This window comes from Triturus cristatus, chromosome 11 (genome assembly GCF_964204655.1).
Source record: "Triturus cristatus chromosome 11, aTriCri1.1, whole genome shotgun sequence".
NCBI classification, from domain to species: Eukaryota; Metazoa; Chordata; class Amphibia; order Caudata; family Salamandridae; genus Triturus; species Triturus cristatus.
Window position 1 is genome coordinate 419782534 of NC_140594.1, and position 14526 is coordinate 419797059.

The 14526-nt window shown below is 42.9% G+C and overlaps 1 protein-coding gene across 1 annotated transcript in view; it reads right to left on the minus strand.

Annotated features, from left to right (window-relative positions):
* The window catches only part of LOC146784359 (all-trans-retinol 13,14-reductase-like), a 174866-nt gene that overhangs the window by 44103 nt on the left and 116237 nt on the right, over window positions 1–14526 (minus strand). The window contains exons 4-8 of the mRNA XM_085636189.1: window positions 11723–11924; window positions 10161–10358; window positions 8527–8649; window positions 7425–7563; window positions 3366–3475 (exon numbers count right to left, since the gene is read on the minus strand). Coding sequence (XP_085492315.1) covers window positions 3366–3475; window positions 7425–7563; window positions 8527–8649; window positions 10161–10358; window positions 11723–11924 — 772 coding nt within the window. The remainder of the gene's footprint in view (window positions 1–3365; window positions 3476–7424; window positions 7564–8526; window positions 8650–10160; window positions 10359–11722; window positions 11925–14526) is intronic.

Consider the following 14526-nt stretch of genomic DNA (forward strand, 5'->3'; position numbering starts at 1 on the left):
TTACATACAAGTTGCATTGGTTATAGTTGCTGTCTAACAATCGCAACATTACTCCAATTATAATAGTACACTGTTTCTGTAATAGGGATTATTGACTGTACTGCATAACGTCATAATTGTATTGTTTATACAATGTTGATATGTATCTTATATTGAGTTGCAAATGTTCCAAATGTAATGAAAACTAACAAATTATATGAATAAGAATACAAATTAATTCAAACCATTAAAAAAACGATTTTCCTTCACATTATTACATATTAAGATTAATTTTCTCCTGCAACTCCATGAAATATTGGTGTTCGTGTCACTGTCAATGCTATTTTTAACTCGATTGGAATTACTTTTATGTAATGTTCTAAGTGTCACAAAGTGCACATAAATTCCATGCTTTTAAAAGGACATTTGGAAAGGGAAGGCTTTTTATGGACAATCATTTCCCATTCAGTTTCCTAAACTATAAAGTGATATTATTAGAGAAAAGTATTAAATAAATCTTTGTTCCAGTCTTATTTTCACAGAAAATTAGTTTATTTTACCCCAAAATCTTTCTTTCACCGAAGCTGCTTCTGATAAATGGTGATTCATGTGCATTCCCATCACACCGTCTATAAATGTGTACCAGGAAGAGACTGATAATTAGCAGTTCAATGCCAGTTAATGGTACAGTAGGCTAGTGGGGTCGTGTGCCTGTCGCACAGGCCCAGAAATTTCTTAAACATAGCAAAAAATCACTATTCGAGCTAAAATGTCAAACGACATAGCAATTGTCCTGGCTATGATGTCAAATAATACATTGGTGTGTGGGTTTGAAACTTAGTTACATTTTTCAAATGCCTACATTTTAGCTGACATTGACAATGTCCAATTATTGGGGTTTCAGACAAGTGTATGTATATCAGAAAAAGTAACGTTATTGTGCCATATTTGTTTTTTTTACTGTACTCTAAATAATTTGTCCAATTAGTAGCCGTAGGCAAAACGTCGATTGCAGCAGCGAAGAGCCCACATTTTTAGGTATGCAAAATTAAACATCATGTAATTTTGCTTAACTTTTTTCAGCGAGTGCACATGTAACGTACAAAACTGAGTCCAACATGATACGAGTTGGAGATTGGTCGATCAGAAAATAACTACCAGCTAAACATTCTCCTTGTGAACCAATCTGCTGCCAGTATCTTGGGAGTTTTTTTTTTTGAAAACCGAGATGAACACTTGCTAGAAAAAAAAAGTAGTGCGAGATACAGCAAACCACATGTTGTCCTGCAACCTGCATTAAAAAGCAATATGCACTAGTTGTACTTTCGGTGTTGGTATTTTGAAGTATGCAAAAACTAACTAACAAATGGTTATTACAACTGAAGATTTGAGGACACATTTGCCATATACTTGTTTCTTTCACCTACATCCAGAAGGTGTCATTAAGGTTTGGGTTATAAAATCCTCCACTTTCATGAAAATGTATGCTTACATCTTCCTGTCTGCAAACACAATAAGTGTTTGTTTGGAAAACATCTGTATCCGCTTAGCTTAATTACAGATAATCTTTGATACTAAACACACATGAAAGGCAGAAAGATAAACAAAACACAGTGTAAGGGGCTTCATTAGTGTTCATTCTGCTGCTGGAACACCTCCATGTGATTTAGAGACGCTGGACCACTTACCGCACCCCTTCTCCCAGTGCCCCGACTCACCACGAAAGGGGTCTACCATAGCTGCATGAGCCTCTCAGTCACTGGCTGTTTGGGGAATCCCAAAGAAGACAATTTGACTCAGCACCGGTCACAAACCAACCCTAGCACAAAACATCCCTTTCTGGGAGAAGAAACCTGCATGGAGGTTGAACTTTTTCGGGGAAATGGTGTCCTCATCTCGGTTCCTTCCCATTTTCTACGTGATTGGAGCCTTGCTTTGACCACTTCCATGGTTTTCTCTTGCTATATTGGCCCAAAAAAAAAAAAAAAGAACATGACGCGCCAGCCATGGCAGCGTGTTAAAGATGGAAAGGAACATTTTTAGTTCCCCTCTTAATTAGAGGCCATTGATGATGGCCTATAAACCTGGCTGAGAATGTATTCCTTTTTATTGCTACCCGCACAGAGAATACATACCTCTGGTGCACTTCCTCTTGGTCTTTGCAATAGTTAGCAATAGGGGAGTAGATCATCTGAACAGCTGTACAGTGGCATATATTTCAATAATAGAGGGAGTGCCTGGCCAGAAAAGGATTGATGCAGGATTCAGAACGCAGCCTCTTATGTATGTCGAGCATAATTCCCGGACCTGTGCCAGCCACATTAGCATCCTGTTGATAAACAGACTGAATTTTAAGGGCACTGGACATAATTCAGGAAGACCTATTAGAGTTCTCCATGGTGCCAAAAAGTCATTATTACAGCTACTAGTGATGTCAAATGGACTTAGTATGCAATAGAAGATTCCCAGTGGTACTCATCTTTGGTGGTACTTACCCACTAAAGCCCATATTTGCTAAAAAGTCACACAACAAGACAACTTGCTGCATTGCGTGACAGTAGATATGGCGCATTCCTGCTCTCTCCCTAAGATTTGATGCATTCCTGCTCTATTCCGGCACTGGTGCATTGAATGCTGCCTAGCGCCAATGCAAGCACCACTGCACCATGGTGTGCCCAAGGGCTGGGCAGGCTCAACCTGTGCTTTCAAATTCTAACAAGACCCGGACCTTTGGGTCATGCAGACGTTTGGTCACCACCACCTGGACTCAAGACACTTGTATCTCCAGAACCTCCTCTAATTGCCAACTCAACTCTAATTCATCTGTGCCTTGTGCTTGTCCCTCCCCACAGGGACACCTTGTCTTCAAATTTAGACCACCCCAATGTAAGTCTTACAGGCAAGGCACAGCAACAGGGCTTCTCCTGTGATCAGACTTTGTACCACCATAGCCAACTGGTCTGCCGACTCTCCCAAATGAGGCTGTATATCCTATTCGTAAGTCAACATGAAATCAACAGAATGAATCTACAGGGCAACATGGTATTAATAGAAGAGTGGAGACACGTGTGTGAAGCAAGTATGAAATGTTAAAAATCTGTATTTCCAAACAGCAGAGAGGTTGTAATCACTACTTGCAGAGGACTCCATTCATTCAGCACACAAACTCCAAACAAGTAACAGAAACACAATCACAAGCCACATAGGACAAAACCAAAGCATACACTGGGGGGAAGGGAGGGATTCCAGTCAAAGGGGTCTACGGGCAACTGTATTACTACTTGTGATGAGTGAAATAACTATAGACAACCAGTTACTCACACCACAGGTTACATACACAAAGTTAAACTACTGAAGATGCATTAAAAGCAGTGGTAAGAGAGTACCTGGACATCTGTGTTCATGTGTTGGATCTTTGGCAGAGGGGAAAGAAACAAAGAGCACAGGGATGTGCAGTGGTGCCTCCTCCCTGGAGGATGAGAAGTAAAGGTCTTCTCTGAAATAAAGAGAACAAAAAATTATTTTTTGCGTTTATTAGGAGTATGGTTTCAGAATCACTATTAGCACTATGAATGCTTCACTTTCTTTGTAGTATTCGCTAATCACCAGCACACTATGGAAATATGACCTGCTGTTTAACTAGCCACAATCCTTATAGTCTTGAACATTTGGCCCTCCAGCAGTGATTGCCTTCATAATGCGCTTGAAATACACTATGGTCACTGATGTAGAGGCTGTAATAACTTGGGCAATGCTGTCTAACCTGTCCTGCCCATGTTACTTCAAATTACCTTTGTTGGCATTACCAGTTCTACCAGTGCTGCCAGGTTTAAAACATGACACATGGAAATTGTATGATATGTCTGACCTGATGGAAAGACGTAACACATCTAGCAGCTATGTCTACAATCGTAGTAGGTTTTCTGGATTTTCCTCACTTTATCTGAGAACTCTTCATTGCTCCCAGACATTTTCAATATGTTTATCTGAGTTGTCTGTGCCTTGGCCTTTGCACACACAGAAGATCTGGTATGCCTGCAGCTGGGTGGACTGCCATACTTCTTACACGACTCATTGATGACTTTCCTCTCTCATTTGAACTGCAGGAGGACAAAAATACAGTGCAGCCAAAATATAGAGGTCTAAAATATTGTGAAGGGAGTTATAGATTTACTATTATTAACTCCACATCTACATAACTTGAAGATACATATATCACCAAGATGCACACATGCAAAGGTAAGTAATGTAAACCTATACTGGGCTATATATATTTATCTTCACAATATTTCAGTCCTCGGTAATAAGACCATTTTAATTTGGCCCCCACTGCATTTTGTAGTCGACATTCTGGTAGAATACCCACTGCAGGGCTATGTGTGGGAGCCCCGTGACACTCTTGGTTCGGACTGTGATGGGCAGGAAAGATGAGAAATCATGCCCTCGGCAAGCATGAATTGTCAAAGCCAATAAATCTGGCTTTTGATAGGTAAAGTGTTTGAGTGGCTATGTATGTCTTATCTCCAGCTATCCTAGAAAGAAAATGCATAGCAAAGTAGAATCATATGCTACAGCAATATGGAAACTATGAATAGAACCCTTCTGCATAACAAACTGTTTTAGCAAAGGTAAGACATACCCTCAAAAAAGGTGTTCTGAAACGAAGATTAGGTTTACATTTTAAGTGGCGAGGTTGAAAGGCATACACAGTGAAATTTTACATAAAGGACAGTTTTGAACAAGCCTTTGCAATGCAATAGGTCTCGCATTTGCGAGGGCTTCAGCTTTTGGCATTGTAAATTGTTGGTTTTTTAAATCCGATAAATTAAAGGCATTGTTATTTACAACGACAATAGCTTAAACTCACACAAATGTGAGACCTATAAAGACGGAAATGGTTTTTCAACACAACTGGGTGTTGCAAAGCATTTAACTTGTCTCTGTTGTAGCGTTGGGCAGTGGAAATGCGATAGTGTGTGCGCTACATTTTCATGAGTATTGATGGCAAAGAAAGCGGGCGCCTGTGTTAATGTGAAAGCGGACGCCCATGTTGTTAATCTTAAAGCGGGTGCCATGTTGAAACCTAAAGCAGGGTGCCTGAAGGCGGGACAGAGATGAGGGGCTACGAGGGCCATTAGTGAGTTTGTTAATTTCGATAGCCATGCATAACAAGAGAATTAAGCGGTTGCCTCTGGCACGTCTTAACAGCCGTTGCAGAAAAGTCCTGTCTGCAGTAGGACAAAATAATTAAAGAAAATAGAGTTCACGGACTAAATAAACACACCCTGTAACCACACAAGTAAAATGTTCAGTCCTCATGGGAGGATACAAATGCAGACAAGGCGTTAGTAAGGAGGGACTAACAAGCCTATTAAGGAATCAGAACCAACCATTTAGAAAGGACGGCAACAGGAGCCAATTGAAAAGATGGGCGGAGCTTCAAGCACATACCAGAGTACAGCATGCCTCGCAGAGCAGGGCATGCATTGCCCAGGCTCAACCTAAAAAGAGCCTGAGTTTTCAGTTGAATCTTTAAGAAAGCGTATGTGCACTCTTGTGAAAATAAAAAACACATTCAACAAAGTGTTTATTATGGCAGCAAAGTTAAACAAATGTACGCCGAAGGGCAGATAATGAATAGTATCCAAACAGCACTCACTTCCTAAATAAAAAAAAAACAAACATTAATTAGCAATTAAAATGTGCTTGTCTCAGCAAAGTAAATACATCAAAGAACACACACAGGCTCTCAATTATATTCTACATGTCATGTCACATCTACAATCTATCAAAAGCACTTCCTGAAGCCCCATCACCAAAACCTAAGGGGAATAGAAATGGGATAATATAACCAATCACAAAATGCCACGTCCTTGATAGTAAGCACATCCAAGCAAAGGCAAACCATAAAAACACATGACCGCGATGGCGGAGATGGACTGACTCGCAACATTCTCTCTCTGTGTCTTTTTGGTACCTTTTTTGAAGAATTGATGACTTTAGGTAAACCACACAGAAAGCTGTCTGTAGCCAAGCCTACAATGGACACTCATGATTTACAAATCATTAACTTTTCTGTTGTATATGCCACATTAAGAATCTGTGTTTAAGATGGTCAGTGTGCACATCTGCCTCTGAATCTCTTCATTTGAGCACATCATTTGGGACAAATGGTGATGAAGGCTCTTGATGTTGACAGAGTACATTTACGGAGCATTTCCTTTACCGAGGAAACATTACAGAAAATGTTATTACAAAGAATTACCTGGACAGAGAAGCCACTTTATAGAAGTCTCAATAACAAATGTGTCTCTTAACAGTAAAGCTGCTTGAAATGAAAGTGCTACAATTAATTACTTTACAACGCAAATGTATTGTATCCACCACTTCCACATATGTCATATAAGTGTATCAAGAACTCTGAATCAAAATCAGAACTGAATACTAATAACTTTAGTCCAACCTTAAACTGAACTTTAACAGAAGCTGTTCCTGCACACTAATATATTTAATTTTCCTTTTCATTGAGCACAGACCAAGGCAAATTCAGCTGTCAGAGCGCTGTATACAATATTTACATGCTTATTTCACGTTGACTGCTGGATGCCGGTATCACCGAAACAAAATCAAAGCATTTTAGTGTTATTGTAGGGTATAGAAGGGTGTAGGCGAGCTGGTTCATTTAGTCTTTTATGTGCCTTGCTTAACCAGTCAATTTTCATTTCCTTCTGAAGGAAACAAATTCTGGGCAGAAACGAAATCCAGACTGGTTTTGCAAGACTGCCAGAGCCTGGTCGATGATGTGCGGCCGCCCCAGGTGTACTTTACCATTCGAGAGGGTGGGTGTTAGCAGAGATGGCTGGTGTTCTAGTTAGGTGGCCGGATCTGCGTGAATAACTTTGTACAACAGGAAAATACTATTAAAGATCAGTTTGGTTCTGGAGGGAAGTACAGGGATAACAGAGATCAGGTCATATAATATCTGGATCGAAAATGCTGGCTTTATGTCACACTGCCACAGGGTTTAGTTGCTGGAATAGAGCCAAGGGTGACAGGCTCGATCTGGTAGATGTTCAGCCCCCTGAATACTCATTTTACCTTTGTAAGATGGAACACTCAATCTTGGAACATGTCTACTGCAGAGTGTTACAACCAATTAGTTTAATGATGCAACTTTATGCCTGCAGCCTATATAAAATAAAAACTTTAATTTACCTTGAGAAGCTGTAACCGTAATCTCCAAAAGGAAACAACTGTAACATGTCACTCTTATACACTCCCCACTTTGTCATTAAGTCTCTCTAATATCAAGCGAAGCATCCACGCTGTGACCTTGTGGGTGAGGACTATAGAAATGGAACACATCTAGTGGTAGCCAATTCAACAGTAGCATGATGCGGCCCTCCCCACCCCCTTCAGACTGTCAATATTAGAACCCAACTCACGCATTGTTAAGATTTGGGTCAGGAAAGATGAAGAAGTTCGATGCGGGGAGCGCCAGGCTCTCTTTGGTTCCATCCAGGCCAACAAAAAGGCTGAAACCGGCCAGCCCATGCTGCACACTGCTCAGCTGAGACTGGATCCCTAGGGGAGGAAATGGAAGTTCAGTAGGAGTTTATCCAAGCTTTGTGCACTCCATGCTAGTCTTATTCTGAAGTGACTGCATTGGTTCCCAGAACATTTAGGAATTATTTTCAAGCTTCTCACCCACACGCTATCTACCTGGCACAGAGTTACAATAAATCAAAATAAGAATCATCTCAACCAATGCAAAAATCAGTATGCGCACCTTCTCCATTGTTCCTTCACAGATAACCGGCTTTTCCCATCTGTCGCTGACTGCCAGTGTTCCTGATGTCCAGCGGCAGCTACGGGGTAACCCCTGCTCAATCAACTCCACTAGCAAAAGCAGCTCGCCATCTTTAACGCTGACTCAAAACCAGAAATGCGCTACATCATCTAACGTGCCACGTCTGGTCTCCCAAAAGCAAGGAAACCACTCCCTGATTGCATGCTTTTTATTTCTGAAAGTTTGCTTAGAACGGTCGGTCCTTTTTCATGCAGATATGAATTTAGGAACATTTTAAATTTCAGTTTTAAAAAACACCAACATTTTCCAACCACGTAAGTAGCTAACCGGAGGAAATATAGGGCTTGAAAATGAAATATTCCTTACTACACTTTTGTGCATTAAAAAAATTGTTTAGGCTTAGTTCTCGTGTTTGTTTAAAACACCTTTTGTGGAAATAAACTATCAATTACAGTTGGAGAGATTCTGCTATTGAAATATTTCTCCAACGGTGCAAGGAACACCAATTTTGCTAAAGCTACTATTCTGTCCTGGCATTGAGGAGTATTCAGTGATGTACAATGCACCTGCAGAAAAAAAATTCAAGCATCTTTGTGGTCTTCAAAAATACATCTCAACCAAACAAATCACCAATATTGTGGAAATACACAGATACAGCACTTAGTTACCTCCTTCGAGAATGCCCAGTGGAAGGCAGGCAGGCAGGAGTCATGTTACAAGTGGCTCGTTTGTCTTACCTGGCAATGCCTGCTGCTCCGGGGGGAGGAGGTTTTCGTAGGTGTTGAATATTCCAGCATCAGAAATAATCACTGGGGCAAAGATATTCACTGGATCCCGCCCCTTCCTTTGAACATTAACGCCTAGAAATAAAGCAGGTGGGATGAGTCATCAAATGAAGAAGGTGTCTGAGGTACAACTAAGGCTCACCTTCTTTCAAAATCAACAAAACGAACCATTGAGGTGGCCAGTGATGAGCGCGGTCGTTGAAGGAGCCAAAAGACAATTCAGTTGATGGTGTAAAATAAAAACATACTACCCAAATTAGAGTTTTGCAAAAAGATTTGCCAGATTTGACTTAGGGCCAATGGTATGACCTTTCCATTTTGCGAATCGCAAATTGCGACGTTTTGATACTCACAAAATGCACTGTACCACAGTGTCTCAGACACTGTTTGCGATTCCCAATGAGGTCGCAAATGACCTGCCTCGTTAAAATTCATGAGGCTGGTCGCAATTTCCGACCCATTGGAAATGGCCAGCACTCACAGGGATGGTGGACTGCTGGGGTCATATAAAGCAGTTTTTTTTGTTAAAGCAGCACGTTTTCCTTAAAGGAAAACGGAATGCATTTAAAAAAGAAAAATGAAACGTCTCGGTTTTAATTTTTTAGGAGTAGACAGTGGTCCGTGGGACCCCTGCCTGCTCTTGAAAAATATTTTCGCTGCCAGTCACAAAGGGGAAGGGGTCCCCTCGGGACCCATGTCTGTTTGCGAGTGGCTTACCACTTACTTGAAGTAGGTGGAAAACTGCAAGTGTTTTGCGACCGTAATTGTGGTCGCAAAACAATCGTACATAGAAGCGCGACTCGCAATTAGGAAGGGACACTCTTGGCACCCCCTTCCTAATAGCGAGTCGCAAACCCTATTTTGCATGTCAGTGACAGGTTACAGACTCGCAAAATAGGGTTTGTACATTGCACAGACCTATTTAGCGGTCGCAAACGGGCCGATTTCCTGTTTGCGACCACTAAAAACTGTCATACATCTAGCCCTAAGATGCATATGGATATCCATACAATATTAACATTTGTTAATATCCACAAAACTATACAGTTATCTAAAATACTGGTTCTGTCATTGGACTTTCAAAGATGAATGAAGAACTCTAAAGTTGTGGTCAGCGTTTTATATTTAACATTTTTACTTGGTAAGCCTGAAACATTAAAGCAAGGAGCATGGTCATAGGTCTGTTCCTGAGGGCTTTAGTCCGTATTGCCTAGAAACCCATGGCAACAGGTGTGGCGTAGGGGTAATCCCCACACCTCATTCTAAGTAACTTAATCACAATGATAAACTCCTGGAAAATACCCCAAATCATCTAGCACTGCCCTTACTCCTAGCCTGAAGCCAGGTTCCGGGGGTCGCAGGGAGCTACTAGACTCTTTACTCTAGTGCCTTTCAAGGCTAATGTTTGACTAATAGCCCCTCCTCCTCCAAACCTTCACAGCAGCAACTCTCTCATTCCCTGTCCCATTTACCTGGCACCCAAGTAGGGTATAGAAGATGCTAACATCCAATGCAAGTATCCTTCCTACTCACCATGCCCCCACCGCCCCCTACAATATTCTCCCACTTTGTTCTGTCGCACTCACCACAGGCTCTTCCAGCCTCATCAACCAGAATCCTTTTTACCGGCGCTCTGGCAAACACAGCACCCCCAGCCTTTTCAATCACTGGGATGAGGTGGAAGGCTATCTCACTTGCACCGCCGCTCGGGTACCAGGCTCCATTTAGGAAGTCTTCAACCACCAAGGCATGCAGGGAAAAGCTGGCGTTACGCGGTAAAACACCTGTGGAATGGGAGGTCATATCACCAAATTATACACTTCTTAACTATGCTGTAAAAAAACAAAACATTGTTTTAAGTAATTATGCTGCATTGATGATTATCTAAGACGGTGGTAAAATTCTAACCCTGGGTGGAGCTTGCAGAGTTGTACTCTGTGGAATTTCACTGAGTTACTGGAAAACTCTGTGAAATTCCGCAGAGTTCCGTGGCCTGGCGGAGTTACCTGCACCATTAATTGCCCCCCCCACATCCCCCTGCACCGGCGTAGCAAAGGCCTGACCTTACCTGTCCTGAGCTTCCTCCTTGGTAGGTGGGTATGGCGGCGCCGGCTATCCACAGCAGTACAGCCCGGCCGCCAGTCTCCTAGCTGCCACTGCCTTCCCAAGTTCCTTCCTGGTTCCTGCCTGCTCCTGCTGCTGGCTGCACTTGGCTTCCGCTGCTCCCGCTTGGAGAATTAAATTAACAGGAAGAACTGCTGTGCACATGGCGTAGTGCATGAAGGCATGCCTGACCCTATCATGGGATTTCATCGGGTCAGGCATGCCTTCACACAATATACCATGCGCACTGCAGTGTTTTTCCTGTTGATTGAATTCTCTGAACCAGAGCAGCGGAGCAGAATGCAGCCAGTAGCAGGAACAGGACATCATTTGAGAGGTAAGTAAGTCCTAGACTCATGTCCTCTGCACTGGTAACATCCACTCTGCTGCAAGTGTGGAGTTTTTGAAAACTTCGCAAACTCCGCTGGCGGAGCAGAGTTAACCATCCACCTTTATAAAATTGCTTTTGCAGGGCCTTGTGTAGAGTATCAGTCGTAAGAGGTAGAAGTATCAGTCACAAGAAGTTGATTGATTGGCTGATAAAGCCAGAATGTCAGCAGGACAAGGGAAGACTCCGTCATGTCAGCCAATGAAATATCCCTAACCCTTCTCCAGCTATGCCTGCCGGTCACAAGAGTTAGATATTTGATTGAGTCTGCCCCAGAGGCTTCAACAAAAATAGGAACTCCTCTGGTTTCTCTCAAGGGGAGCCCACTGTGGGAAATAATAGTGCACTGACCAGACAACCTGATTAAAAGTGTCTTTTAAAAAAAATAAAAAAAATGTATGAGTGAGTGATTCGAGTACCTGCAGATTTGATCCTCACAGCTTGGATCCCACACATCTACTACTAATAGAAGCCATTTCATACACCAACTCATGGTATGTGTTCTATATATCCATAACACTTTGTTAAAACATTCCTTGAGTTTGTGAATTGATCCTATAACCCCCTTATGCAGAAATCACTATTCTTTGACATTTTGTTAGTTTTGACTTACTTGTTACATTACTCGCATTGCTTTCTCCAACTTCTCAGGCTTACCGTAATCGAGGTATAGGTAGGACAGCACAGTTTGGAGCTCCTCGTTGGTTGTTAGCTCCCCAACTACCTTGGCAACACTCTTGGATGCCATCTTGAAGAAAGACGACAGCCACGCAACGAGGCCTGTGCGACACAGGAAGAGAGCTAGAGGAAGCGGGATGAGCTTCAGAATAGCCATGTGGGATGCACATCGGGATACCCCCTGCAAGAAAGCCAACAAGTTGGTTTAGGTACCAGCCATCTACAATAATTCAATTTTCAGTCCACCATTTATACAATTTCTATAGATCTAAAATACGTTCAAAATCTGAAATAGGGGTGTCCTGGGTGGAAGGACCAAACGTCTGCATAACCGTAGCTGTACTCCTAAAGGGACATTAAAATATGAATCGCCTGCACATTTTAAATGGGCAGCAGAGCAAGAGAAAAGTCAACTGAATGTAAGGCACTGCTTAATACACTTCTACTACTGCTCAATCAACCCTTCAGGGTATGTCTCCTACATAGGAGTTTAAATATTCCACAGGTGAGACGGTCAGTTGTGTGCTGGACATAGCAAGTAGGTCTGTGGAAGAGTCAGCCACAGGCAACAGGCCAGGTTCTCAGCAGGTTAAGGAACATGAGTTTTTCAGGCAGGCGGAGAGAACGATTCACCCACACCAGAAGGACTGAAACAGGTCAGTGCTGCTGTGTGTGTCTGCTTAAAAGGAGGCACGCAATATCACACCTTGTTAATCTGGAACCTCAAGGGCTGTTGACCCCATTCTTAAGGAAGGAGAAATGTAGGTGCTTTGTAAGACTTTGTGGCAGTGTTTACATGCATGCGTCCCTGGGGAGTAGAATGCATTCTTGTGCTGGGCATTTGAACAGGCAAGGATTGTGTGGTGGAGGATTTGGTGCTGGGTCAGTTTATCAGTACACTTTGCATTTCCTCAGAAGTGGAGTGTGAACAATTTGCTGGTGAGAGTGTGCTGAATACTATCTTGGGACATTTTTAGATATTAAAAAGAGGCCATTCAACAGAACGAGGAGGCGGGAGGGCAGTGAGGAATCTGCTGCTAGATGGACCAAAAACAGCGGTACCCAAGGTAAGGAACTTATGTATTTTTTGATGGACACATCTAACTGCAGATTATTCATCTTAGAATAGCTACGAAAGCAGAACCCTTCACCCTCAAGGAGGAGGGTCTGTAGAGTGGCTCTAATCAAAATGTCTTGAAGAACCGAGCAGGTAAAGTGCCCTTCCCCTTGAAACTGGCTGTCAAGGCAGCAGTGCTTTGTATATGTTTACGCTGGAACCCACGTCGCAGCCTGGCAGATATCAAGGATGTGCACTCCTCACTGCATCACAGTGGTAGAAGCCTTAGCCCCAGTAGAATGGGTTCTCAGACCTTCCGGGGCTACTTTTACTCAGTGCGTTGCAGATTTTAATGTGGAGCACTATCCACCTTGACAAGGTCCTCCTCTGCTCAGCCTGCCCCTTCTTTGCTTCAGGGAACACCACAAAAAATGGATTTATCACTCGAGGATCCTTAGAATGATCTATGTATAACTTAGAGGCCTTTTGCCATCTTTCTGATGGAGTCTCTCCTCTTTAGAGGAGTGAGGGGGAGCAAAGAATGCTGCCAGAGTGTGATGAAATGCCCAACCTGGAAGGGAGTCATGACTTTAGGTCAGACCTCTGTAACAATGTGTTCAGGACAAAGGTGAGTGGTTGTTACACTGAAAGTTCTGGTAGTTAATTCATGTGAAAAGCAAACATTTGCAATGAGGAAGACAGTCTTCATGGTCAGGAGACACAGGGAGTAGCTATGCATCATCGGCTCGACCACATGAGAAAGTTAAGGCCAAGGTAAAGTCCCATAGTGGCATCAAAAAAGGCACGGGAAAAACATGTGTCAAACTTTTAATGAACCTCATTACAACAGGTGATTTTCACAAGAAGAGTTGGTCCGGCAAATGCAGCAAGGCAGAATGGGGCAACAAATAACCTTGTATAGCGCCCACTGCAAGGTCTTGCTGAGCTAAAAGCAAAACAAAAGGACCTCCAACAGCTTCACCTGGAAGGAATCTCTGTGCTGGGCACCGCACCAGGTCACAAATGTATCCCAGAGGCTGGCATAAATGGATTTTGTGGAGTGATATCTAGCGGTGAGGATGTCATCCACCACTTCAGGTGGAAAATCAAACGGTGAATTACCGCTGCTCAATCTCCATGCCTGGAGGTGTAAATTGCATAGATTCAAGTGGAGGATCCTGCCTTGTTGCTGAGACAGGAGGTCCTCCAGAAGTGGCTGCCTGATCGGAGGATATACGCTCATGGTTAGAAGTTCCAGGTACCATACTCTTCTGGCCCAATCCATGCCGTCAGGATATGTTGGCCTGGTCGTTCCTGATCTTCTTCAGAACTAGAGCCAGAATAGGAACTGGCAGGAAGGATTACAGGATCCGCTTATTCCATTCCAGTCGGAATGTTTCTCATAACAAGTGCACTTGCGGAAACCCAAAATGCACACAATTGGTGACTCTGCATATTCTCAAGGGTGGCTAAAAGATCTAGTCAGGGATTTTCCTACTGGTGATCTGATAGGCGATGTCTACTTAGTTTGTCTGGCGTATCATTCAGGCACCCCTTCAGGTGATTGGCAACCAGGAATATTCCAAAAAGTGATGTGGAGCAGCCCTCCACTAAATACCTCTGACCTCCACCTACCTCAGGTGACCCCACCAACCAAGCAGTGATGCGTCCGTCACCACTGTCAGCTACTGATAGGGAAGGGAGAGTGGCCTGCTGCAGAACAAAC